General features: G+C 37.1%; 1 protein-coding gene across 1 annotated transcript; it reads left to right on the top strand.

Moving 5' to 3' along the window:
- On the top strand, window positions 1-27,997 carry MRPL3 (mitochondrial ribosomal protein L3). Its single transcript, XM_053962628.1, has 10 exons — window positions 1-105; window positions 1,932-2,110; window positions 2,926-3,017; window positions 3,783-3,881; window positions 7,815-7,914; window positions 9,808-9,868; window positions 17,071-17,179; window positions 18,863-18,940; window positions 19,969-20,046; window positions 27,384-27,997. The coding sequence occupies exons 1-10, from the start codon at window positions 32-34 to the stop codon at window positions 27,531-27,533; spliced, it is 1,020 nt and encodes a 339-aa protein (XP_053818603.1). The 5' UTR covers window positions 1-31; the 3' UTR covers window positions 27,534-27,997.

The following is a 27,997-nucleotide window of genomic DNA, read 5'->3' as shown; positions in this document are numbered from 1 at the left end:
AAGGCGGCGGCGGCTCCGCCGGGGTGGCGGCATGGCGGGCTGGGGGCGGCTGGCCCGGCTCGGCGGGCGCCTCTGGGCGGCGGCAGGGCTGGCTCCCGGACACAGGTAGCGGTGCGGCTGCGAGGGGAAGGGGCTGCTCCGGGGTACGGGAGGGGAAGAAGAAGCGGCAGGAACAGCGGGGAGCAGAGCGTGGCTCGGCCCCTATCGCCGCCCCGAGGTCGTAGAATCTTAGAATGGCCTGGCTTGGAAGGGGACCTTGAAGATAATCTAGTTCCACCCCCCGTTGCTGTGGGAAGGGACGCCTTCAGCTAGAGCAGGTTGCTCAGAGCTGCATCCAACGTTGCTTTGAACGCTGCCAGGGATGGGGCATCCAGAGCTTCTCTGGGCAGCAGTTCCAGTGCCTCACAGCCTTCACAGCAATGAATTTCTTCCGAATATCTAATCTAAGCCTACTGTCATTCAGTTTGAACCCATTCCCCCTTGTCATGTCACTAGAGGCTCTTGTAAGTAGTTTTGCCTGGTCTTCCCTGTAAGCTCCCTGCAGGTACTGGAAGGTGAGCGGCACCTGAGCTGCCCTCTCCCCGCGGCGGCCTCTCCCCGCCCCTGGGCGCCGTCTCTGCCCGCCGCCCTTTGGAGAGGCCTCTGTGTGCAGCCTGCTGGCAGCGCCTGGAAGCTTTGTTCGTGGTGCCAGGGGTTACTGCTGGGGCATTCCAGCCTTAGAAATAGCCCCAGCCTGCGTTGGAGTTTTGGCAGGACAGGCACGTTCGCGTCCAAAGCATCTTTGCAGCACAGTGAGCGACTTGACCTGCCGTGTTTTGGGTCACCTTGGCCCGCTGGCCACGTGCATTCACTGCCTGTACTATCAAATACTGTTTTGTTGACATTGCAGAGGACTGGGGAGCATTCAAGCCTTTTTCAGCTCTCATAACGTTTATGGCAGGACACTGAGCTGTTCAGCAGTATTTGTAGAATCAGAGAGTTGTTGGGGTTGGAAGGGAGCTGAGGAGCCAAGTTCTAAGCTGAGGTCTAAGTTCTTCCTCACAATGTGACCAGCCCTGAGGTCAGACTAGGTTGCTCAGGGCTTTGTGGTTTTGAGTTTTGAAAGCCTCTAAGGACTGAAATTGCACAGTCCCACTGTTTGGACCCCAGTGCCAGTATTTGATTGTCTTCAGGCTGAACATGTTTTTTTCCTTAGGGCAAATTTGAATCCCTCTTTTCAGTTTATAGCACTTCTCTAACTCTCCTGGTGTGCACCTCATTGACATGGCCTACCTTGGTCTTGTCAGTAGCTTTCTCACAAATTATCCCGTGCCACTTGTGGATGGGACTGTGCGTTTCTCCTTTATGAATTTCACTCGGTTCCTTGTTGGCTTGTCCCTCTGGCTGGCAGAGGGACACCCTTGGGCATCATCAACTGCTCCCTTCCAGCTTAAGAACAGTGCACTCATCCTTTCTCAGAGGCCACTGAAAAAGATATTGAACAGGACAAGTTCCTGAATAGACTCTTGAGCAACTCTGCTTGTAACTTGCCTTCTAGTAGAGTCCAAACCATCAGCCGTGACTCCTTCAGCTGACGATCCAGCCAGGTTTTTGCTCAGCTGATAGCCCACCCATCCATACCATAACATCCCATCTTGGATAGAAGGATGCCACAACAGATTGTTTTTAAAAGTCTTGCTAAAGTTAAGTTAAACAGTACCTACTGTTATCTCTTTGTTCATGGATCTAGCTGGAGGGTTTTTTTTTTGTGTTAAAAGGAGTGGTTGGTTGGTTGGTTGGTTTGTTGTTGCTTGCTCTCCTTTGGTATAATTCAGAATGTTTAGTCAAATGACAGATAATTAGGTGTTTTATAAATTAGATGTAATATACATGTTATGAGGCATTTTTTGTACTGATAAAGACACTCAAAACCTTTTCCCACCTCTGGAAAGGGATCAGCTGGGCTTTGTAGTCAGACACATCAACAGTTCAACATGGTGGCACGAGCATCTTTCTGAAGAGAATGTGGAGTTCCTCAAGAAGATAACTGCAGAGGAGTACAAAGCTCAGACAGCCAGCAAGCTGTGCCCTCTGAAAGATGAGCCATGGCCACTGAATAAGTGGACACCAGGTGAAAAATTATCTCTTCTGAAATACCTGTTCAAGCTGAAATTATTATTGTTGTTGTGTTGTTGCATTCAGTAACATCAGGATTGTGTCTTGTGAAGTATTCTCCTTTTGGCTTTCACATCAGTCACTCAATAAATCTCCTGGTAGATAAGTAAATGTAATACATCTGTTTTCTAAAAAGCATTTTAAATATTACAAGATGTTAAGAACCTTTTAAGAACTTTTAGTTCTTAAGGATAGTTTTTAGTCCAGCTCTTGGCCTATCCCACTGCTGTACAGCAAGATAATAAATTAAGAATTTGTCAAAAAAGTCTCCTTAGAATATAAAGTCTATGAAGTTGAAAATGTTTTTGTTAATATTGCTGGGCTCTGAAGAAAAAGTGTAGTATATAATACATCCCACTTCTGGTCTGTGATTACAGTTTCCTATGGACTAGAACACAGAATTTAGTTTTTGAGCTTTCAAAAGGGTCACATCATTTGTGTGGCATACTTGACAGGTTGCCATTGCAGAGATTGGGGTGGGAAGAACCTCCTACAGCAAACTTCTCAATAGTTAGTTTGGCTCTAATACATGGGCATTGTATTTTGGAAAAGAAGAACAAACCAAAAATAGTTGCATTTTCTATCAAACACAACTGAAACAGATAGAACTTTACTGCTGGTGGGGTTAAATAACCTGCAAGGATTTAGTGGTGTTTTCTCTTCTTCACCTCCTTAGGAAAGATCAGAGTTAATGGGACTTGGCAGATTATTAGATGAACTCTTTCAATTATTAAGTGTGAAGGTGTATCCATGTTCTGTTTTGATCTACAGATTCCATCAGAGTTGGTGTTGTTGCAGTAAAACTGGGAATGATGCCAATATGGACCAAATCAGGAGAAAAACATGCTGTCACACTACTTAAGGTGAAATAAACCATAATGAATTTAATCTCCTATTCTGTATTCATATTGTAAACGACCTGTTTCAAGGAAAAGTGAAACTTACTACTTGCACACAGCAGGAAATCCTGAAAGAAAGTGAAGATTTCTTTCACTCCTGTATAATAGTATACCACCCCCATTCTGTTTATATCCATACTTTCTAGGAGTGTTCTGCCCTGCCGCCTCAGCTATTCAAATGCTGCAGAGCTATGAGTGGTGTAACCTAGGTGATGCAACAAAGCTGGGGTTAACTGTCCCACTTCTTTTATTTTTCCACCTGCAGGCATGTTTGGATTAGTTTCACCTTGGTTTCTGAGCCTTTGTAGCTCTGAAGCTGCTTCTTCATATTCTCCAGCAGCTGCTCTTGTGATGAAGCCTTTTGCTGACTGGCTGCTTCCACAAGAGGAGCATGAAGGCCATCAGGTTTACAGGGCAAAGGAGCAGGAGTCTAAAATGGGGGCCCTTACTGTGTGCTTTGTGTGCTTACAATAGGGGTTTTGCAGATCTTGTGTGGAAAAGGTGATTACAATTTCTAGAGCATTTATGAAATTAGTTTGCATTCTACCAATTTTTTTGGCTGAAATAAGCCTTCAGTTCATTGGAAAAGCAATGTCAGTGGTAAAAACTTAACACACTGTCTTACTTGTAGGCTGCATCTTCTGTTATGAAACCCAGACTGACTTTGGTGTTTTGTTGTCTTAATGTATACACATCTGCTTATGCTCAAACAGTTTTTCTTTTCTCTAGGTTCAAGATTGCCATGTTTTAAGATATGTTTCAAAGGAAGAGTCGGGTGGAAAAACAGCTAAGCTGCTTGTTGGAGGCAAAAATGTATCTCCTTTTTCTGTAAGTGAAGCACTTTGGGTGTCACTGCTGGAATAGTTGTTTCTGTTGTGATTACAATTTAAAAGTAGCATAAATAGACTTCTCTGAAAGATTTATTGGCAGACAAGCGTACTTTGCAATTGATCTTTTGTCACATTCACCTCTGCCATTTCCTAAGCGAGTGTAAATTCTTGATTAAGAGAATAGCAGGAAGAACGTTTTGAAAGTTTTGCCTCTTAATTCTCTAGGAAAGCTGTGGGTTTATGAATTTGCTTTGGGATGCAGTGTCCCGTGCTGGTGAAAGGGTTTGAAGGACCACTAGCAGTGGAGAAATGTGTGTTCTTCGTGTCTGCGGAGATTCAGTTGAGATGAGGACTGCAAGATACACACTTCAGGAGCCTGTTGTATAGTTATTCAGCTTCATCAGCTGTTTACAACTTAGTGCTCTGGCTTACTCTTCTGTACTGTCTTTTTTGCTATAGTTCAACTTTTTCCCCAGGTCTATTGACATTGTTTAGTTTGCCTATAGTTCTGCTGCTAAGTAACTTCAAGACTTATCCTTTCAAGAAGATAGCTTCATGATTGTAACTCATCAACAGCCGTATCAAAACCGATCACTTGTTCAGACATCCCAGTTGCTTGATGTGGAATTCCCAGATATCTCTAGTGGCTGAGGTTGTCTGGCAGAGCTATCATTCCCCAGGATGAGTTATAGATCAAGCAGGAAGAAAGCATTCCCTCAAAGGATGTTTCTGTAAAATATATTTTTTCAATTCTTGCAATATCCTGATACTCATTTGTCTGATTTGGGCAGGTGAAAAAATCCCAGGGCTCATGACTACTAAGCAGATTATCTCAGTTCATGATTGTAGCTTTTTGAGGGCATAGATTTCCATTTTTTTCAAACAGATGGTTATCCCAGGGCCTCAGAATTAATCTGTGTATTTGTTTCTGCTTTAGTGGAGGTAAGAGAAGAAGGAGAAGAGAAGATAGATCTGTTGGCTTTTTTAGTATATTGTGCTGATTTTGAACAGGCTTATACTTCAAGGTACCATTCATTTATTCAGTTGGTTTATGCCATGTTTGACTAGTACAGCTTGCACTCTTCAGGTGTCTATTCTGTCACTTCAGTCCGTTTCTACTTTCCAGGTATGACATTTTCCCAGAAAAATGTCAGCTGTGCTTTTTTCTTTCCTGTTACTTTGGTCTAAGACATGCAAGAGTCATGGGAATAATAATTTTCAAGTTGTGTTTTGCTCATTAGACTCCTTAGAGTCGATCTTTTCATGAAGATGATGTTACTAGTAAATCCAGTATGTTGTCAGAGTAAAAGCATGCCAGAAGTAAGGAGGTATGAAGAAAACTTCTTTTTAAACAGCTCCTATGAAAATTTCTTCAAAGCAGAACTACGTAAAATGTTAACTCAAGGACTTCTTAGAAGTGTGAGTTATGTTCAAGAACTTTCTTTGGGCATAACTTTTCCCAAGTTAGTGTCTTTTAATTTGGTTGAACTTAGACTCATTTTAATAAAGAATTTAATTAAATATTATTTGAGCAATCTTTGGTGAGGTCCTGGCCTGAGACTGAACTGTGTATTATTATTATTCTGAGCTCTGTATTACTACTTTTGACATCAACAATGTATAAACTACATGATTCCTAAGGAGGAATTTGGCATGCTGATTCTGGGCAGATTTACTTGTTAAGGTACTAACAAGTGATGTATTTCTGTGGATTAGCTGCGAGTTTGGATCATTGTTTTCCTATGTTTGTCAGCCTTCTTATGTGTTTCTTTTCTCTCTGTAGTGAGAATTAAAAGAAAACTGAATGATACTGTCTTGTATTAACATAAGCAATTTCTCTTTTGTTAATTCCTCATAGGAACATCTGTCTTCCTCAGATTCCTCACAGCTATTAGTTTTTAATGAGTTCAACCAAAAGATTCCTTCAGTAATTTTTCTAACAAAGTATTTCCTGTATTTCTTTGGAGTGTCAAATTGCTTTAAAATTGATAAGGGGTATTGTATTTTTAGCAAGATTAATTTTTCCTTTTTAGCTTGATGTATGTCACTCTGTTATAAGTGAACAGATTCTTCATGATTTTTTAATTAATGCAACCGTAAGTTCTGTCAGTGCTCAGACTTTTTTTTTGTCAAAAATATTTTATGTGCTTCCTATAAGTGAGGGCATATCAATAAATTTCCTATAATACTGGAAGGTATTGTTGGTGTTTTTAAAAATAAGGAACATCTGAGAATCCACTCAGTGTTCCCTCTTCAATATTGCTTTTTAGGAAGGGTTTGTAAACACTGAAGTGTTTTGTTTGTAAAAATACATCTCTGACTTGGCTGTTTGAAGAGGAGGTGCTGTTACAGTAGAACAGTGCAAGGCTACAACTTAGAGTAGGACTCTTGAGATACAAGTGAATTTTACCCTTTGACTTCACCATGCTGTTCTTAAGCTGTGGCAGGTCTTTCCAGCCACCCATGCTGAGCACAGGGCTCTCCTTGCTCTAGCTTATGGCAGCAGTTTTACATAGCTGGAAATAAAGGATTGATATACAGGCACTTAGTAGGAAGTCCATATCTTTATTTTTCATTCTCACATATAGTTCTGCAGATTAATACAGGTGCTCCACTGATCCCTCAAATATTTATGGTCTCAGGAGAGATTTTGTATGTAGTTGGTTATGGTTTTTTAAAGATATTTGAAGTATTTTGTAATGTGACCTCAAGTTAACAAATCTCTCAAGAAATATTTTTCACTCTCAAAGATGGATTCATAAACTTAGAATTTCTGTTTTTTTTCTAAATCAGAGATCCTCATCATCTTGCTTCTTCATTCTTCATAAAAATTCCTTTGTTCTAACACTTTTCAACAAATGTTTGAAAACAAAAGGGCAACATGCAGATTTTCAAAACCTTTTAAAACATTGTATTTTCAAATACACTAACATTTTTAAAGTTGTGCACGTTACTTGCTCTTAAAATACTCAAAATAATTTTTGAGAGAGAGAGAGCTGCGCAGGAGTTTTGAGAAGCAAACCTCAGAGATGAGATTATCCAAGTGTGACAGTATTGTTAGATGTTTAAATTGCTTTCTACCAGAAATCATTTGAAGGAAAGTCAGCTGCATCTCTTTTTTTTTTTTTTTTTTTTTTTTTTTTTTTTTTTTTTTTTTTTCCTATGGCCACAATTTTCCTGCATCACTGTTTCTGTTGCTTGGTTTTGTCTCAGTGGTCTGCTGTTCTGTGAGATGTCTTGCTTAAAACAGCTGAGAATAATTTTAAGTACTTTTAAATCTGTCAGACTCATCTGAAAACAGAATCCCTGCTTTAGTAAGTCAGCAGTAGTTTGACACTGAGTGTACTTGCTATATCTTAAAAATACATGGATCATAAACTTGTTGTTATTAATTTTTCTTTTTTTTTTGCCCAGAGACTCAAAATTTTCTTCTGTGGAAATTTAAGCATTTCTAGAAGTTTCTGCAAGACGAGAATTTATTTCTATGGTTTTGTTAGTTAATAACAATTTGGTTTTGCTAGTTAATAAATTACATTTATTGTGGTGTGGAACTAAGTCATCAGAAGCTTTGAAAAAGAGAACCTACTTCTAAATTGCTACAAAACTCCTTGTAAACCATGAAAAAAAAGGTAGCATCTGTCAGGTACATTCTAAATGATTTGTTTCCCTCTTCTGATCTTCAATATCCTCATATATCTCTCATTTATATTAGATAGCTGTAGGGTAACTACTTGACAGAAAATAAAAGGCAGACATTTATTTATTTTTAAATAAACTTTATGTGCAGATAAAATGCAAACCTCAAGATGAAATTCTAGTATGATGTATCTGTTTCTCTGAGTGATGTTGACAGTCTTAATAGTTTTCTGTGCTGGGTTGATTCTTGGGTATTTTAAGATGACTTCTTTTTTATGGCTGCTTTTTGTTGCAGAAACCAGAGTCTGCACATGAAATTTTTAAAGAAGCTGGAGTGCCACGGAAGCAGAAAGTTACAACATTTAATGTAACAGATGATGCCATAATTAAGCCAGGTAATTTTTTTGAGCTACTGAGTATTATGTGCATATAGTCATTTAGCATCTGCCACTTGTAGACCTAAATGAAGTTATGATGTGTATTTCAGTGTTGTTTTTCATAGAAAATGCTGAATTCTTTGTCATTAAGCGCAAGCAAACTTTATTCATAGGGAAATTTAAAAGATGGGTTTTACTTTTTAGTTGATGAGATGTAAGTTTTTTGCTTTTTCCAGGATACTATGTTTCCACCTATAAGAAAATAAATCCAATCCAAATTTACTCTGAACGTTGAGTTAAGAAGTAAATGCCTGTAACCTTGACTCACTTATTGGGCATAAATATGGGTACAGTTACAGGAAGTTCTGTGTTTATCCTTATGAAAGGGACACAGTTTTGTGGTGATGTTTCCCAGGACCCTGAAATAGCAGTTTGAGTTTTGTTCCTTCTTGCTGCATTCAAAAGTAGGACGAAGGCTGCTTTTTCTGTTTTACAGCTTGCAAAGTAAAACATACTAAATCATGTTTATAACAAACATTCTCACTAAAAATCAGTATTGGAAGTTTGGAGATAAAATGAAAAGTTTTAAGTTTCTGAGGTTTTATTAGGTAGTGTATTTAGGCTGCATTTATTTTGTGGGTTTTGGCAGTTACAGGTATTTTCTGAAGAATTATATAGGGTAGGAAATTCTAATGTATTGCATCTTCAGTGCCATTAGTGGAGCTTTTTAAGCTTTTTTAGCAAGACCTTTTTAAGACAGTGCAGTAACTGATAAAAATCAAATCTGACATGAAGTCTGGACTGATAAATGGAAGCAATAGCTTGAGAAAAGCAGAATTCCAAGTTTTTGATAAGCCGGTTTTGCAGTGTGTGTATTTTGTACATAACATCCTTTATGTGTATGATTTTGTGTCAGTTGGCAGTTATCCAAATGTGTGGATTATGTAAATGTAACATGAAATAATATAAAAGTTTTTATGCTTGAGACTTATGAGAGGTTTACATCATTTTAGTTTGCATTCATACAGATTTGAGAAAGCATGGAAACAATTGAAAAAACGTGAAGCAATTAAAATTTCTTTTTTTTAATGGATGTATAACAAACTGCAAACTGAAATATGCAGCCACATGGATCTTCAGATTAAAGTTAGTTTATAAAGAACTGAGTTATCAGTTTTGCGTTGTTGGTTTTTTTTAAGCTGCTAATGAAAGATTTGCACTTGGATGAAAAAAAATCACTGAAGACAAAACAAATTGGAAATTAATATTTTGATACTGCAAGAACTTAAGGAATTAGTATAATTACAGCGAGGTGAGTGATGTCACTGACCTACGGTAGCACTGTTTCTGCTAAAGGTTAGCATGTAGACAATTCCCCAGTGGAGGAAGCTGTACTTCTGCCACAGACTTTAGTTTGGAAACACTGTGTCTCAATAGAGGAAGCATTGCAAAAATTTTTTTAAACCCTATTTTTTTCTAGTAAATGAGTTTTTGCAGTTTGTTTGGATTTTTGGTTTGATTTTTTTTTTGTTAAACCCTCCACCTTCTTAAGTCCTAGTAGTTCCAAGTGCAGCATATTCTGTTTTCTTGCTAAGCATATGTAGTATGAGTCTTAACTAATTAGGCACTTAGGGCTTTGGCAGTGTGGGAAGGGCAAAGCCTTGTAAGAGTAAAACCTTGACTCTTCCTTCCTGCTCATCTGAAATGAGGTTATATTCTAAGAAATGTGCTTAAATAGTAAATACAAAGCATCTATTTCAGTCCGTGAGGTTGATAAAGAAGGACAAATAAGATGTAAATAACAAGTTCTGTTTCCTTTCCTGTGACTGCAACCTACCCTGGAGGATAACTGTGTAGTGGTTTGAGGATTTCAGCACTAAGTGGAACATGATCTCTCCTCTTCTTCTGCAGGTACTCCTTTATATGCTGCTCACTTCCGCCCCGGGCAGTTTGTGGATGTTACTGCAAAAACGTAGGTGCCTGGGGATTTATCATGTCTTAAATCTTTCTCAAAGAGAATGGCTAATTGTTTTTCCCTCTTAATTTGTCTTGAACCCATGGCTCACAAAAGCTGAAATACAATTGCAGTGGTAGTGACAGGAAATTGATGTCCGTTCACTCATTGGGTCAGGAATACCAAGTTATGTTTCTTGATGAGGCGTACTCTTGCTTTTGAACAAGGCAGGTAGACTATTACAGTATTAAGGCTGATGTCTGCCTGTGCTGTCTCTCACATACCCATGATTAGCATGGGCAAAGAGATACTTTAATGCAGTATCTCTAGTATGTAAAAATGGAGAGAATGCTGAGAGGTATTGGTTCCCAAAAAGACTCCTTAATTTTAATTTGGTGAAGAGATGGAAAGAGATATGTGGACTGAAAGGATAGCAAAAAGATAGTGAGTACATTTAGCAGTACAACAGAGCTATCAACTTTTTTGTTTGTTTGTTTTCTCTCACATTCCAGCTCATGTCCTTACCAGCAGTGGCTAAAGATCTTTTACTTTAGTGTGGGAGGAGGTTCCTCTCAGACCACTGTGAATGCCAAATGAGAGCTCAAGTTATAGAGGGTGTTCAAAAGAAAAACTGGCATCCTGTGGCAAAGAGTGATCCTGGCTCTTGTACAACTGTGATATCCCCTGACCGAGAGAACTCCTGTCTGCATACTTCGGTGTCATGATACAAAGATAATATTTGCCATTACAGATTTTATTTTCTCTGCATTGGAGATAGTACCCAGCTGCATGTCTCACATGTAGGGTCTAATACCTATCAATGTCCAATGCTGTTCACAGGATTTTGTATATATGGGGAAATTGGCCATATCGACAGAACTGAGTATGCAATTCTAATAGAACTACACCTCCCTACATTTGTGAGGGTACTCTATTGAGAAAAACAGTTTAAGGAATTGACTGGAATTAGTATTTTTCCATGTCAGACTTTCTTATACAATACTTAGATCTGGCATATTATTCATTCTGCTTGTAAATTGCATTCAGTGAGCATCCTATAAGAGACCATAGGTTGTTTGCAAAACAAAGTGCATGATCATTAGGAATACAGTCAGTTAATGGAGATAAAGTGTCCATCTTTGTTAATGCAGAAAAGCTTTGTTTTTTTAGGAGTTTTTCCAAGAACTAGGAAAGAGATTTTTTTACCAGTGTAGAAGATATTGGTAAACAGCCAAAGGGTATTGATTTATATCTTGCTTTTAGTATTTGAAAATACTAGCATCAACTTCTTGGTCCTGTTCAGTGAATCCATCCTAGATTGGAATTAAGTATTTCTAACATGTTTTCTCTAGATATTTTTATGATCCCATTTCAGAAATCAGCTGTGTGTTTGTACTGCTGATTTGGTAGCATATTTCTTGTCATCCTTCTGTAAAGGTGAAGGAAATGTTCTTTAACTAAAGAGAAAGCTGAAATGGGTTTTCTGTCAGTGTGATTCTCTAATCATTCCAGTCTTCCTGTATCAAAAAATTTTAACCTTTTTCTGTGGCTTGCTCACATTCTGATTTCTGCTTCTTTGGAATACTTCATTTATCATGTTCCCTTAACTTCTGGGCAAGAATTAAGTTATGTTACTGCATTTCAGTTTTTCTTCTATTCTTTCCGTTTTTTCCATGCAATTTCATCCAGCAAAGTCCCACCCAAGCTGGGGAAGGACATGGAGGGAGGACCTGGGTCTTTCTGTTTCAAACCATTATGGACTTGAAAAACAGTAATTCCTAAAATGTGCTGTCAAGTTTTTAGAAATATATTTACATGAATATGTACTTTACATTTTTGAGTTTGACAGTAATTTTGCTTTAATTGGAGGAAACACCAGAGTGTACAGTGTTAGAAATCATGTGGATGAAAATAGCAGTGCTGTTGATAATAGCATGATTAATTGTAGTAAGTCCTTTAAAAAGGAAAGAAAGAAAACAAATGTTGCCTCAATGAGGAGATTATATAGTGGAATAGCAAGGATATTTTAATCTTTTACCAACTTCTAATTGTTCAGATGAGCAAGATATCCTTTTGTATGCTTCCTTCTGCCAAAATGTAAATAAAAAATATGCTCCTTACAAGTAAGCAAACTTCAAATTTCATTTCAGAAGTCTTGGGTTAGTCTCTTCATTTGGTTACCAAAATGTAGGGGATTTTTTATGACTGTCTTCTTTTAATCTTCCCTGCAAATGTTCTTGAAATGTTGTGATTCATTTATACCTTTATAAACAAAAACAATTTCACAGGAATGAGAGGGTTCGGTTAAAGATTTATGTATGCACTTTTATTTCAAATCTCATGGTCGTTCACCATGGTATGAGTGGCTTTTAGAGCACTGAGAGTAGGCAGTGTGTCTGTATGCTGTAAATCTTCTATAGTGCTGAAATATTTTCCTTAGTACTCATTTTTAGTAATTTAAAAGCTCAATCCTGAAGTTTAGCCCTGCTAAGCTGGGAGCTAAAATGCACAACAGCATCCAGATACATCTCTCTCACCAGCTGCAGCTCTGTCACCCCACCTTTAGTACTGCATCCAGCTCTGTGGTCCCCTCTAGGGATGGAGCACCTCCCCTGTGAGAAAAGGCTAAGGGAATTGGGATTGTTCAGCCTGGAGAAGAGAAGGCTTCAGGGTGACCTAATTGCAGCCTTCAAGTACCTGAAGAGAGCCTGTAAGATGGAGAAAGACTATTTGCAAAAGTACGTGGTGACAGGACAAATGGCTTCAAACTGAGGGTCGGTTTAGATTAAATATTGGGAAGAAATTCTTTACTGTGAGGGTGATGAGGAACATCAGAAATGTTGTCAATCTCAAGAAAAAGCTAACAGTAGATTTGTTGGAAATGGGCTAGAATTAAGTGGCGAGTTTGGAGTGTTTATGGTTTATTTAAGTTTTGCTCAATTAACAGTGTAATCTGAGCCTGAATCAGAACTCTCCATTTGCCCAAAGTTATCTGAGTAAGTAGTTGGAATACTTTTCCCCTGCAGCATCAAAATAATGCTCTTTTAAATTAACTACATTTGAAGAGTTACTAGCAGAGTAAATTGTTGCTTTATTAAAGTGCTTTATTCCAGTAGCTTTCTAAATGAAAGTTTTCCTTTTATTTAACTCTTGCATGTCCTAGTTTTTCATATCATCATTGCTCCCTGTGATTACTTTCTGGGAATCAGGTAATGCTTCACTCAGTGAAGCCAAGTGAACTAAGTCACTATATTGCATCTGTAGAAGAAAAGGGGCATTCTGCAATTCAAATCTAATTTTATAAGTTTCATGCATGTGGGGTTCATGCATGTTTTATGTTCAGATATGGTGTCTAATGTTACTGTTAGAACATTAAAAATTTATAGCCCTTGATTCAAACCAAGACAACAGGTAGAAGATGCCTTAGCATGATATCACAAGGGGGTAAGTAGGATGTCAAACATTCTACTTCAGTATAACTTTTTGGTTATCATATTTCAGATACTGTAGCAAAATCAATTCTTTCTAAGTGGATCCTAGTAATTTATTCTGTTAAGTTAATATATAGTACTGGATTAGCATCCTACTTTGACAGACCTTAATATTTCTTAAAAATCTCAGCTGGCTTAGGTTAAATTTGAATAATTATTTTTCTTTTATCGGTGATACTTGCTGAATGTATTCACACCTAGTAATTTTTAAGGAGGGCAAAGAGGGTAATTAAACAATTTGAAATTAAATGAGTAATATTAATAGCTGACACCCGGTGTCTGTTCAGAAATCGACAAGAATATAATCTTGCATAATATTCATTATTTTTGTCAGAATAAAAAGTTTAAGAAGACTGTACAATACACTGTATAAACCGTTCTCTGATTTTCCATAATATGTCTTGAACAGCAAGCATCTGAAGTTCTCTTCCTTGTTTATATAAGATAAATATTTAGTTTCAAAAGCATGTTGCATTTCATACAGTTGGAAGAATGTAAAATCTTTGCATTAGAATACAGATAAATCGTGAGTCATGGAAAATGTACTCATTACATATTTTTTTTCATATAGTGGAGAAATCCACCACTTCTCTGAAAACAGATCTTATTCACATCAACTTAGGCTTTAGAATGCTTGAGGTATATTGCCTGAGCTACTAACTGCCTAGTTGACCAGTTCTAAATTTTATTATAAACTAGATGTTAGTAGTCCCTTGCTTTATTTTAAACTTTACATTCAGTCTAGATAATCTTATTCTATTCTTATTGTGATTCCAGCTTTATTTCAGATAGAACATGAGTCAAATAAAATATACCCTGTGTAATTGTTTGTCTTCTTGACATGTGTTTAAAAAACATTACATATTGTTTATTCTTTTTTAAGGTAAAAAACTCAAAAATTAAAAAAAAAACGCTATAGCTGCTCCTTATTTCATTATTTCAATCTCGATGGCTGTGTCATATTGAATAGAAAATTAATGTCAGAAAGTAATGAGGTAAAGTGTCCTTTTAGGTAATTGGGTGATTTTTACAAATAAAAAAGGAAACTAATCTGAAACATTATTGTACTAATATGATGAAAAAGCCTTGATTGATAGTGAAGCATTGTACATAATACTCTTTTAATTTCAGCATTTTTATATCTTTCCTTGACTTTAGGCAGAATATTTCAGAGGCTGAAGGTTTGTTTTCATATTCCAGATCAACAGGTGTAAGAGGACTTTCAGGTTTACTAGAGTACTCTTTTTTTCAGTCTGATCACACTTTCTATAAATTTCATAAGGCTTCAGTAGTGTAAAATTTGAGTCTTTGTTCACAGAAAATACACGTGTAATTGGAAGGACCAAAAAGCAACCAGTCATTCTCTATTGCATGAATCGTTTAACACTAGCAACTCTATCTTGTGATATAATCACTTTTTTTAAAGATATCTTATAATATTTGATCTTTTAAAAAATACATCTCTTGCATGTATTAAGTATTAATGTTTTAAATTTTTTAAATCACAGTTGACAGTATTCGAAATTGGTCATGTTAAAAAATAAGTAAGTTGAATGAAATGTTGAAGTGGTTTCATGACATCAGAGATTTATTCTTCTTGGCTAAGTTTGACAGTAGTGTTTACTCTTGAAATGGTAGCTTTCTATGGTTGTGTGGTTTTCTCTGAATTACAAGGGCATTTCTGCAGCTAAAGAATTTATCATTTAAAGAGAGAATTTATCTGCTCACTCTGTTGACTGCACAGCTGCAACACACTTGCTGTTGGTTTTGGAGACTTTGCTAAGTCCATCTTCCAGCTAGAGATGCCAGAAGTAATCTGCTTGGAAAACATGGCCAGTAATAGGTAGTTTAAAATTTAAAAAAATAGCATTTTGGCAGAACAGATATGAGTTTTCCTATAGCTTAGTTTCTGCATATATTTCATAGTTACTGCTCCCTAGCCATATAAAAACAGAAAAACACAAGTTTTGAGCCTCTCTTAAAGTGTATTTTTCAAACCATTTTTCACTACTATTACTACTGCAGGCTTTTAAAATTAGCTGATTCTATCAGAAAGTGGTGTTACAAAGCCTTGCATCCTTTGGATTCCTGCCCTGTGATCCTGATCCCAGGTAACCCAGCTCCTCCCTCCCACAGGTGCTTTCATTCAGCTTCCTCTCTTGGCCCTCACCCCCTTCATACCTTCATGTCCCACCACTGTCTGCTGGCCTGAAAGGACTTGTCTTGCTGGTGACAACCACTTGCATGACCGGCCAGCTGGCAGGTCAGAGGAAGATATCACTGTTTTAACTAAGCTTTAGCTTTTCCTTAGCTGTAGGTAAGGAGCAAAAAAAAGTCAGAAGCTTCTAACCAGTAATTTTTATATTCAAACAATTACACGTGTTTCTTTGCCAGATTTAACTGGGATTGTCCCATAGGTTCTGAGCAGGGAAGGGGAGACAGACACCGTGATTGCACAGCTCATGTTCCATTACAGTTCTGTAGCTTCAGAGAGTCTTTCTTTATGGCTGTTTTTGACTGTGGTTTGATGTGTTCAAGGCAACCAGGACAGCAGTTAGAGGAAAGTTGAATCAAATGGGAAGAGGAAAGAATCTAGTTTTCATTAATGTTGATGGTTTCTGTGTTTGTGTGTTCACTAGTTTTTCATGGCAGCGCTGTGCAGGGAGTCAGCCAAGTGCAGTTCCTGCTTAGAGCGTGCTCTGTGCATGCTCATACCCACTTTTATTTTAGATGCAAAGTGCCTATATATTTTTATTTTTAATGTGAAGTGTATTAGCAGAGAAAGGATTTCTGTAAATCAGAGGAAAAAGATTCTCTTGCAAAATCATAGAATCCCAGGATATTTGAAGTAGGAAGAGACCCACAAGGATCACAGGGCCCAGCTCTTTAAGTGAAAGGCCCTTACAGGGATGGAACCCACAACCTTGGCATTAGTAGCACCATGCTCTGACCAAAAGAGCCAATTTCAGGTTAAATTTAATAATCAGTGCAGCCATAAACACTGTGGTCAGACTTCTGCTTTTGGACACAGACAATGACAGTTTAACACACAATTTATTCAGCTTTTACTTTGTGCAGTGGTAAGGTGATTTTTCCTGTTGAATCTATCCCTGCGGTAAATAGAGAATTCCAAAGCCAGTAATACTGTCACGTGGCTCAAAGATGAAGGACATGGACTCTGAAAATACATTTTATTTGGTATTGTGTTTTAGAACTTATTTGTTGGACGAGTACGGATCAAGGGAATTATGTGTCACTATACACAAAGCTGTTCTCAAGAGATGAGTTTATTGTATGGAAATGTTCCTCCTAAGCAGCCATCTTTCCTCTCTCGATGCTTAGGCCTGACATTAAGTTGTGGTATATGGTATTATTTGGGGTTTTTACAGGGTTTTTGTTTGTTTGTTTGTTATGGTGCCCATGTGACAGATTCATTATGGTAACTTTTATTGAGGACAATCACAGCAAGGAGCATTTTGTGTTAGTCTTCTTGCCTGTTTGACTCTCTTCTAGTGCTTCTTATTCTGTAAAGCAATCTTTAAGCATTGTGCTAAAATATGTTTATGGTATAAAATACAGATTTTTATACCATGTTAAAGTATATTCTTCCCCAAGATGAGTGTTGTTAAAGGGAAAAAAACCCATGAGCCTGACTGAAATTGTTGGTTATTGCTAGAAACCTTATGTCTGATTAACCCAGGTTTGTTCCTTAATTATTTTTGTTTTCAGAATTGGTAAAGGATTTCAAGGTGTCATGAAAAGGTGGGGATTTAAAGGTCAGCCTGCAAGCCATGGCCAGACAAAAACTCACAGACGACCTGGAGCAATATCTACCAATGTGAGGATTCTCATTTCCCATTAAAACATTCTTCAGTGTTTTTAGAACAGCTTACTAAAACTGAACAAATGTACAGTAGCTAGCTGCCACATGTACTCTGTGCTAGCAGGGAATCCCAGCAGCAAAGGAAGTTCGGAATCCTGTATAAGGAGAAATGCTGTTCTTTAGACCTCGATTTATGAATATTCTGTATTGCTGGTAAATGCACGTATTTTAACTGAGCTAATTGGCACATTTTGTAATATAGTGAGAGGAATAGTCTTAATACTTCAAAGAGAGTTCTAAGAAGCTTTTATCACAGCATTTATAGATTGGAATGGATTTGCCTGTTATTTTATCCTGTAGATATTGTATTGTTCTTTGGAACCCTGGTTCCTTTTATCACCTTGCCTAGCATCTGCAGCTGCTTAATGAACTGATCTCCATAATTTAGTAGGGAATTATTCCCAGAAGTGTGTAAGCTTCTATGCATTTCTAAGCAGAGTACAGAATCATATCTTTACATTTCAAACTATAAATAATATTAGTATAAAAACTCTTTGAAGAGGTTAATTTTAGGCTTTGTCTTATAAAAAACTGTACAATATTTAAACTGAACTAAGGAGTATTTTGCAAACTAATTAAAATCAAGTGAGTCAGTAGTGAACACGAACTGTCTAAATTTCTTAGAGAAATTGAAATATAAAAAAGGATTAATAATGCTCAAGAGAACAGTAAAAGCAAAAAGGCAACAGTCAATGAAGTTTGAGTAATTGAGACTGTAAAAGCATGCGTTACTGATTTATAGTTCTCAGTTTCAGCTGGCAAAAGAATTCTACATCTGGCACTTGTTTTCATTGAAGAATGTAAATATTTTTGCAGAATGTAAATATTTTAGCAGATGGTATTCATCACTGCAAAATAACCCCTCTTTAAATTAGAATTTCGTAAGCAGTAATGCTGCATGTAATTTCACAAAGTATATAGAATGAAAAATGGTATTGGAAGTATGTATGGTGGGAAGGAAACAAAGTGAAAGGATGCAACAGGGGAAAAACAATGCCTTGATAGTACTTTCCCATCTATGCTTGACCATCTCAGACGTTTTTGTAATCCAGGACTGTTCAGTAGAGAATCTTCTCCCTAGAACTGCATTGCAACTGATTTCACAAGAATTAAGAAATACCCCAAGAAACATTATTAATGAATAACAGAGAGGTGCAGGAAACAAATCCCTTGATAACAGTGTAGAATTGAAAATGGTTGCACTTATTCCTGCCTTTTTTTCCCCACCTTTGTTGTCCAGTTTATGCCCAGACAATCAAAATTTGGTACAGAAACTAAGGAATATTTGGGGAATGGAATTAAAAATTCCACTCTCAAGAATACACACATTAAAAAAGATCCGATTGACATCAGTATAAAAACTTTTTGATGAGGGGAGAAGTTACAATGTGTGTGTGTGTGTGTGTGTATATATATATATAAAAATCTTGTGATTGTGGTCAAGTATTTCAGAACACTTGTAGAGTAAAACCTAACCTCTGGCAGGAGGTATTTAAATTGCTTATCAGGATTTAATTTTTTTGATACTATGTATTTTCAGCCTTGGAAATACCAGCATATTCTCTCTGGTGCACCTCTTGAGTTTGTAAGTGTACTTCTTGCAGTTAACATAGTGATTTTGGCCTTGTTTTTATCTAGAAAGCTGCCAAAGTTTATCGTGGCAAGAAAATGCCTGGTAAAATGGGTAACATCTACAGGACATCTTTTGGATTAAAGGTGAGTTCTGGGTATACCAGTGTGTGGATAAGGTGGTGGCATTGCCAGGCAATGGTGTCTTGTCCGCCATCTCTGCAAGAATCCAGACAGCAGCATCTTGAAGTAAGCAAGCTGGAAAGACCAGAGCAGCAAATGCATTCTCCTGTTCTCTTGTGGGTTACAAATAACTTATCTGAACATCCTTTGTGCTTGTGGTACCCTGGGAACTGGGATTTCGGGTGATGCTTCCACATTCAGTGTGTTTTTCACTATGTCCCTTGACTTCTGCCTTTGAAGAGGAAAAACAATCAGGCTTTTGGTGATTTCAGTTAATGTCTCCATGCCTATTCCATTGTTCATACCCAACCCAAATCTGAGTTGTTTGAAGCTCTGACTTGATCATGGCCTTTGACTTTCATGTGCAAAAAGGGGGTTATAGTTTCTGTCCCAATTCTGATTTGTGCGTAGCTACAGCAGCTGCTGAGCTATTAAAGCTACTCTGTCTCTGAAGGCAACCTCTGTAGTTTGCACAAAAAGCATTTTGACCTCTAGTTTGCCAAAAAGTGCTGCTGTTGTTCTCAGTTTACTACAACTAATTATTTGTAGCAGAAAATGTGTGTGTTCAGTTGAGCACCTGATTGAGTTAAGAAATCAACATACGGTAACAGGAACATTTTCATGAGGACATTTGTTTTACTTTGTCACCTGTGATGTTTTTCATGTTTTTCAACATGTTGCTGTTAGAGGGAAAAGAGACCTAGGAGCTTTGGTTGGTGTTACACTGATCAAAGAGCTACTTCACCAAATACAGCCTGATCACCAGCCCTTTAAAACTGTTTCAGCCTCTTGCATTTGGAAGCTTTGCACCCAAAGTGGCATGTGAGTGAATTCTGTGGCAAGTTTAGGCCTGTGCAGAACATTTTTCTTCCCCAGGGTATCACAGCCAATTACTCCGTTTGGGCTTTGCTGGACTTTTGTTTGTAAAACTGGAAATAGTCTCTAAACAGAACTCAGTGTTTGATTTTTTTTTTTTTTTTCCTGTCTCCTAGGTGTGGAGGATCAATACAAAACACGACATTATTTATGTAAATGGGTCTGTTCCAGGTCACACCAATTGTCTGGTGAAGGTATGTTTGCTAGTTTCAATACTGGTATTTGTGACTCCTAAGCTCTCTACAAATCAATTTACAAATGGAAAAACACTGGTAGGGTGCACTTTTCATTTCTTCTGAGATACCTTGTACTGTTGAATCAAAGGGCAGTGGAATCAGTTCTGTGGAAGTGTGTAGTCAGCAGGGGCAGTGGGCACTTTGAATAGCTCAGTAGGGCTCTCTAAATGGCTCCTTCTTAGATCTTATGGTACACCAGCACAGTTGCTGAACGCTGTGGTGTCTCCAGGCTGTGTCCATCCCCTTTGAATGCTAACATGAGCCTGTAACATGGTGGTGAGATTTCCAGAATGTTATTTAAGTGTTATATTCATGAACAGAGATACACTGCAAATCCTGCTTTAGAGATTATTTAAAGCATTCCCGTACTCAGTAGCAGTTAACTTTCCAAGAAGCAGTTGAGGTACAGGAAGAGACAGCTGGACTTCACAATAAAGATCTGAGTTCCCTTTGGAATCAGTATAAATGTGTCAGTGGTATTTTCTCTGGCAGTCTTCAGGATTAATTTCAAATTTTTTGGAGACTGTTTCAGTTTTCAGTAGACAATCTTGAAACAATAGAGTCTAGTAAGTGTTCTTATGATATAAATAATTTGCATCAAAGCAAGAAAAGTATTTTTAAGGATAGTTTTCAAAGTAGATTTTTCTTTCTAATTAGGTATATTTCACACGCCTGCAAACACCACTTATGTGGAAGTTGTTTCATTCTGAATAAATAGAGTGCAGGGTATCAAATGTCTTTGCTGTGAAGGACTATGAAGAGTTTGGTATGCATGTACCTTCCTGTCCTCAGAAGTATTGCAGGGATTTAAATGGTTCAGGACTTGAAAAGTTGAGGAGTTCATCAAATTCAGATGTTTTCAAATAGTTCATTATCTTCTTCTGTTTTACTGTGAACTGCCAGATTTTGTCTCTTACTTGTGGAGCAAAACTCTACAGCTACTGGGTCTTATGTACAGCAACTTTGCCTTCAAATAGGTGTTTTACCCGTAGAAAAATGATGTTTCTCTCACTGCAAATAAGGCCTTTTTTCCTGGGCAAGGTATCTCTAAACTGTTTTTATTTTAATGTCCAGCCCAAGCCTGGGGAATACATTACACATTTCTCTTCCAATATAGTGAAAATTGGTTAAGAGATGTCCAGGAAAAGTAGTTTTCAGGACAACTTCTGCAAAATTACTGGGCATGACATCAGTTACATAGAATTAAGAGTGTTGTTCAGCTGGCTTTTCATCTGTATATTGAACTGAATGACCTTTTCTTAACTGTGTTCAAAGTATTTTCTTCTAATCCTGAGGCATGAACCTGGTTGCTCAATGTCAGTCTGAAATTTAATTAAGTGGGAATTTATTTTAGGATGTTAGTTTTAAATTGTAATGTATGCATACAAGCAGCATAATGTAGCTGAAAAATTGAGAAATGTTTGCTTGGACTGTATTCTTTGATCTTTACAGTTCTCTTAAACAAGAGTTAATTGTTAAAAAATATTGTCCATCTTGTTACCTAGTCATGCTGTTAAAATCCACACTTGATGGCAAATGCAGGTACATATCTTTCATGTTCTATCTGTAAGGATGCAACATCTTATGAAGTCACTGAATACAGTACCTGTTTTTACCAGATTATAACTTTTATTCTAACTAGACTCAATAATCTAATTTTTATTTCTGATTTTAAGTGAGTTAAGAAAACAAACATATATTACACACCTGTAATATAAATTGTTTTTCAAAACAAAGCTGTGTGTGTTAATACTGCACATTCTTATGTACATCATGAAGATCTCATTCAAACAAATCATTCTTCTCTTGCTGATCAGACACTGCACACTCTGCTTGGAGAAGAACATGCATGGGAAGAATGAGGCTTTTCTTCCCTTAGAGCTCCTTGCTTAAGATAATAGAGTGTATGAAAGATCTTGACCAAAGTGCTCCAGACTCAAGCTTTGATGATATTTAATAATAAGTAACACTGTTTGAGGTAAAGACACAGCAGTAGGTATTATTGCTATTAAGAAACAGGTTTCCAAAAATTGCTTCCAGTCTTATTTGGAGATTGAAGGCAGTATTTAGTAAGCAATATTTCATTCCAGTTCCTTGAGCTGGTGGATCCATTCTGTGGCTTTTCCCTTACATGAGCCATATGAAATACATTACATTCATTTTTTTTCCCTTATTTTTTTCAAATACATCTGTGAAGAGTAGAAAAGGCTTTAATTATAAAATCAGATAAAGCAATACTATTTGATTCTCTGATTTCTGGGTTGTTTTTTTTTTTCTTCATTAATCTTGCTGCACTCATCTGTGGTGTTTTTAGCTTGCCTTTTGCCTTTCTTCCAGGGTGTTTTCTTGTTTGCTTATAGACATCGACTTCCAATATATTGTTGTATATTTGTTTGGATCTGTAGTTGGGGAGAGGAATTATATTACTGTTCATTCCACTAAATACCTGCCTGTAATTAAGTAGGAATAATGTCTAGGGAATTAGAATCCATCTGTCTTTGAGCTCCAGAGTGAAATATTGTGAAATAACACTTTCTTCTTTGTGTGCCTCCAAGGGGAAAGCATTTGTGTTCAGTACCCACTCTGTGTTGCTTAGTAACCATTAAAACCACAGTGCACCTTTAAAGCATATATTTGTTTCATATGTTGTATTTTTGGAAACTTCGTGCATCAGCACTCTATTCAGACAAAGATAAAGCACTTGAATTTTTCAAGTTTTGTTTTCAGCAGAATAAAATTGGAGGATACTAGGATTGATGGATTTCTGGTTTTAATTAAAATCAGCTTTCATTTGATATTGCATACTGAAGTATGCAGGTAAATAACTGATATCAGTAATGTTTCTAGCTAACTGGGAAACTAATGAAAAAAGCTTACTTCAGCATGGATTTCTTTCTCAGTTGCAAAGACTGATAAAATTAAGCAACTTTAGGAGTGTGCTGAAATGCGCAGAGTTCCTGTTACAAGAGTAACATCGCAGAGTAAGCAATTGTAAAATTTGTATGTTGGACCTATCAAGATTGCCTACCTCAGGAAACATCTGTTTCTTTCTGGGGTATCTTCTTAGATCCCAGGGCCTGTAGTTACCATCTGTAACAGCTTTCTTTTTCTAAAGGTTATTACTAAAGAGTTCTCTTTTGTCATTCAAGAGAGATGCACGAGACTTAACTCCCCTTTTAAGTAGATGCCTTATAGTGGAGGGTAATATAGTATGTTGTAATTCAACGATGTTTTACTTTGTCTTGGATAGTGTTTTATACCGCCCTAATTTTAAGGCACCTGATTTTCTTAGGATATTCAGAGTTGATCACTTTGAATATATCACTTGTAGTGCAGGCAGAAATTCTGGCAAGTGCTGTAGCCCATAGGAGTTGCTTTGCAAGTCAGTGCTGAATTGACCTGTTTGTATGCTAGACCTGAGTTAAATTAAAGTATACAAGTTGCTTTAGTATGATGCTCCACTTGAGCTAGTAACTTGAGATTACTTATTTTTGTAGGGGGGTTTTTTTTGTCTGGTTTTTGGGGGGGTTTTTTGGTTCTTTTTTTTTTTTTTTTTTTTTTTTTTTTTTTTTTTGTTGTTGTTGTTGTTTTGTGGTGGGTTTTTTGTTTTCTTTTTTTTTAAGAGAGGTATGTAGTGATTTGCATCCTACTTATTTTGTATCACACTTCCCAATGTTACTGTGCTGTGTTTCTAGTTGTTGATGCCTGGGTAGGGTGCACTCTGCTCAAGTTGAGGACATGCAGGGATAGTGTGATGCTTTCGATTATTTCATGTTCTCTGTCCTGTGCCTTGGGCCTCATTCACAGAGTTGTGTGGAGGTTTGGGGGGGATTTGTATGGTTGGGTTATTTTTTAAGACAAAATAAGACTGGTAAGAAATGGATATAATTCTTGGGTTCAATTTTTATGTCTAGCTTCAAAAATAGCAGGGAAGCTGACTTAGGTGATGTATGACACCTTGGGAGCTTATTTCTAATAATTTTCTATATTTAAACACATTTTATTACACAAATAGCTTGCATTCTTTGCTGTGGTTGCTATACAGCCTGAAGCCCTGTTAAACTACAGATGTGAGTTGTGACTTAAGCATCAGTTTTTAATGCTTGTTTAAGACCACATTAAGCCTTTTGTGGTGATAGATTTCTGAGTTTGTTTATACTACCCATTACACTGTCAATACAGGGAACATACACAAGTGCAGTTTATTAATTGTCTGCAAAACCCTTTATGACTGTTCTAAAGATTTAGTGACAAAAACCCAACCAGCTCCAATTTCAGCTTTCTCTAGTATTTTTCTAGCTAAAATGACCTGTCGGAGAATGCACTGTAGTAGTTATACCATCATCTGTATATAGCAGCTATCTATAGTATAGTCTACTGTAATATATAGTACTATTAAAACAGCAGTTGAGTAAGCCAAGCATTTATTATTTGAGGTATACAGCAAATGCTTTTATGGATTGCAGTAACAGTTTGGACTATGAGCTTCATTCCTTCTGTGAATGAGAGGCAAATTCACGGAATTGTAGTAACACAGCATGAAAACTTACTCCTTTGTTAGGAATGTTCTCAGAAGGTTACTAGGAGAGCAGGAAGAGCTGTGCTGGGTCACCTGCACTTCTTTTGTGTGTACATGCTTATACAGACAAGTGTAGCTGCTGCTGCTCCACACCAATGAACCCCTTTATACTGTTGTGAAATTATTGTTCAGTAATCTGAGGTAAGAGATACGGGAAACCTTTGGAATGCTGGGCCCTTCATAAATGTAAAGGGAGTAATTAAGTAATTCTCTTGAGAAGACAGATAAATCATACCATGTTTTAGCTGGTAATCAATACTTTCAGGTGTAAAATGAAGTTGAGTTCTTCCTTTAAATAGGAATGATAATGATAATACCTGGTAATAGAATAACATGTAACTTTTTTAAATTTCAAGGACTAACTTTCATTTAGTTTGGAAGTAATGCTCTAAGATAGCAGGTTTTTGCTTTAAATTGCATTTGAAAGCTATGAATGTAGAAAATGATGGAAAAAGAGCAGTAGTTTCACCAGTCAAAAGAAACACTGCATCAATTATACTAATCAAAAAAAAGAGCATATCAGAAGAAAACTGTTTTAACATCAGATGTGGCCTGTGCTTCTGGGATCTGTCAAGTTTCTGAGGAGTTTGGAAGGGGCAAAATGAAACAGTGTTGTACTCCTCTGGGAGCAATAGTGGTCTGTTGGAGATGTTTCATGAGACTCTTAAAACTATTTTAAGAATTCTCCATATCACACTGGAGATACTCTGTCCAAAATGCCCCTTGGCATTAATATGTAATTCATACAATGTTAAGTCTGGGCAGAATTCTTAAATTTATTTAGGTAAACTAATGCAGGACTAAGATTAGACTCTTGGATTTGCCTTCAGTTAAGAGCAGATGTCTTACTACGAAATCCTGTCATAAGAAATTGTTTCAAGAAGAAATGGAAAAAAAAAATAGGAAAACAAACATTTCGGTTCCTTTCATTTTCCGGGTGTCCAGAACTGCTGGCAATGACACAGCCCATATGTAACAGCATGTACTATTTCATTATGAAAATAATCAAAAATAACAAAAACTAGGCATGAAAAACATTTAAATAAGGTATACATGAAATGAATAAGTTATCATAAGTTATCATAAGTTATCATTTATTCTATTCTTTCTAATACTAACTCATGTAGGGATCATGAGGGCTTTTGCTGTTGACAGAGAAAGCTTTTGTTCTTTAATAGGACTAGAGAGTAAAGGAGAAATTAGCAAGGGAAAAATAATAGATAACCAGTGAAGCAATTAAAATGTGGTTTCATATACTAAAAGAAACAGCCACAGCGTATTGAATTGGAAAGATGACATCTCTGAAGATGTCATCCTTCAGGTGGCATTGCTGAAGCTCTCTAAACTTACTGTTTCTTCTAAACTTACTGGTGCTGGAACTACAGCAAAGGTCTGTGGACTTGGACCTCAGTCTAGTTCATTCCAGTTAGATGTGCAATGTAAGTTGGGAACTACAGGGCTGGCAGTTCATAAGGCTGTAGAGAACACTTCTGGTAGAAGAGGAATTTATTGTACGTGCCATCTGCAGGAATCCTCATGGATTTTGGGAAAGGTTCAAGTAATAGTAGATATGGATTTGGTAAATACAGTGTTGTCAGAACAGAGCATTAAGTGGGCATAGATTTTTAAAATTTAATTTCTGGCATAAATCAGAATTGCCCTACAGGAGGTCTTTGTCCAACCAAGTAAGAACAAGCATCCCATTCTTTAAAAGCCCACCAAAAACTAAGAGGAAGAGCTTATCTTCTCTCTACTAAAATTTTGTCTAATCTATTTGCACTTTTTTTTTAATCCACTTGAGTATAGTGCCTGAAGGGGATTATTACAGCTCAGGAGAAAGATGATATGTAACAATATAAAAGAAGAATTAAATTTTAAATCAAATTTAAGAATTTGTAGCTCCTTTTTTTTATTCAGCGATACCAGCCTTCTGTCTGCTACTGCAGACAAACTGCTTTTTGCTGATAATTCTAGCTACTAATTTTCTTCAGAGACTGGCGTTTCAGGGGCTAGATTTTAAATCTTTCCACATGTAGAGAGGTCAGTAAAGGAATTTCTCTGTGGCACCATTCTTCTTGCAAATAAGCTGTCTTAGAGGCTCATGTTCAACAAACTTAGGTACTGATTCCTGAGTGGAGAATTTTAGATGTTTAACTCTGTAGTCACTGAGCAGCTGTGCAATAGCCAGAGGGATTCAGTACAGCACATGCACATATCTTTGCAAAATTAGTTGCCATAATTAGTTTGCATCACACACACAAACACGTGTCTTGTTTGTTGAAGAGGTGATTACACTGCATAATAGAACTTGGAATGTCATATAGGAACATACTGTGAGAAATAAGCACTGTTTAAACAAGTTATACTTCTATTTTTAATAGCATTTTAAAATACTGAGCAATGAATTCAAATGACTGGGTTTTGATCCACTGTAATGACAAATTCTCTTAGGATTTTTTGTTTGTTTGTTTGTTTAGTTTTGCTGATTTTTAAAATCTCTTTATGGATGAGTACAAAATGTTAAATTCAATACCTAGGGTTGATATTAAAGTTACTGATGATTATACCTGGAATTCTTTAAACAAGTGGAATGTGAATGCTGTTGGGTTTTTCTTATGCGTGCAAGCTGAGTTCTTTAAATTCTAGCGTATCACTGTCTAAAAATTTTCTGTAAGATTTATTAACCCTACTCTCCCTCCCCCTGTCTGCTTTTCAGGTCAGAGATAGCAAATTGCCTACTTACAAGGATTGCAATAAAAACCCTCCATTCCCTACATTTTTTGCTGATGGAGATGAAGAACTGCCAGAAGACCTTTTTGATGAGGAGATTTTCCAGTTCACAGATCCATCTGTCACATTCGCATAATGTTCCTCACATCTTTGAAAACACAGTTTTGTTATTTTCATGTACATTGTAACATTTTATAAAAGTACGCCTATGAATTGCAGTCTGGCCAACTGACTTAAACGCTTCAGGTATTGCCATTTTGGTCAGGTAGTCAGGTCACTCTCAAACCTGTACTTAAAGCAGCAGGTGAGTCTGAGGGACAGGTTGTAATGCACAGCAAACTGTGTGTCTTCAGTGACCTTTTGTCCTGTGCCCCAGGCTGTGAAAACCTACACAATCCTGAAAAACTGTTGTTTTGAAGATGGTTCCAGTTCATTTTCTGAATGTGAACAAATTCTGTTTCTCTTTTGTGTAAAGTATGCTGGGCAACTCTGATCAATCAGAAAAAGGTTCCAAATCTGCCTTGGCATCTGAGGTGGGGAGGATCCATGAAGAGCAATCCAAAATAAAACAAGAACATGCGTGAGCATTGTTTTGCAGAA

The sequence above is a fragment of the Vidua chalybeata genome, chromosome 1, assembly GCF_026979565.1.
Source record: "Vidua chalybeata isolate OUT-0048 chromosome 1, bVidCha1 merged haplotype, whole genome shotgun sequence".
NCBI classification, from domain to species: Eukaryota; Metazoa; Chordata; class Aves; order Passeriformes; family Viduidae; genus Vidua; species Vidua chalybeata.
This window is presented reverse-complemented; position numbering and strand designations above follow the sequence as displayed.

What these genes read in the sequence shown, in the direction of transcription:
- MRPL3 (XM_053962628.1), top strand. Translation starts at nt 32, where the DNA reads ATGGCGGGCTGGGGGCGGCTGGCCCGGCTCGGCGGGCGCCTCTGGGCG. An exon ending in AAAATGTATCTCCTTTTTCT is followed by an intron (nt 3,882 to 7,814) that starts GTAAGTGAAGCA and finishes TTTTTGTTGCAG; the next exon opens with AAACCAGAGTCTGCACATGA. An exon ending in GTGGATGTTACTGCAAAAAC is followed by an intron (nt 9,869 to 17,070) that starts GTAGGTGCCTGG and finishes TTTTGTTTTCAG; the next exon opens with AATTGGTAAAGGATTTCAAG.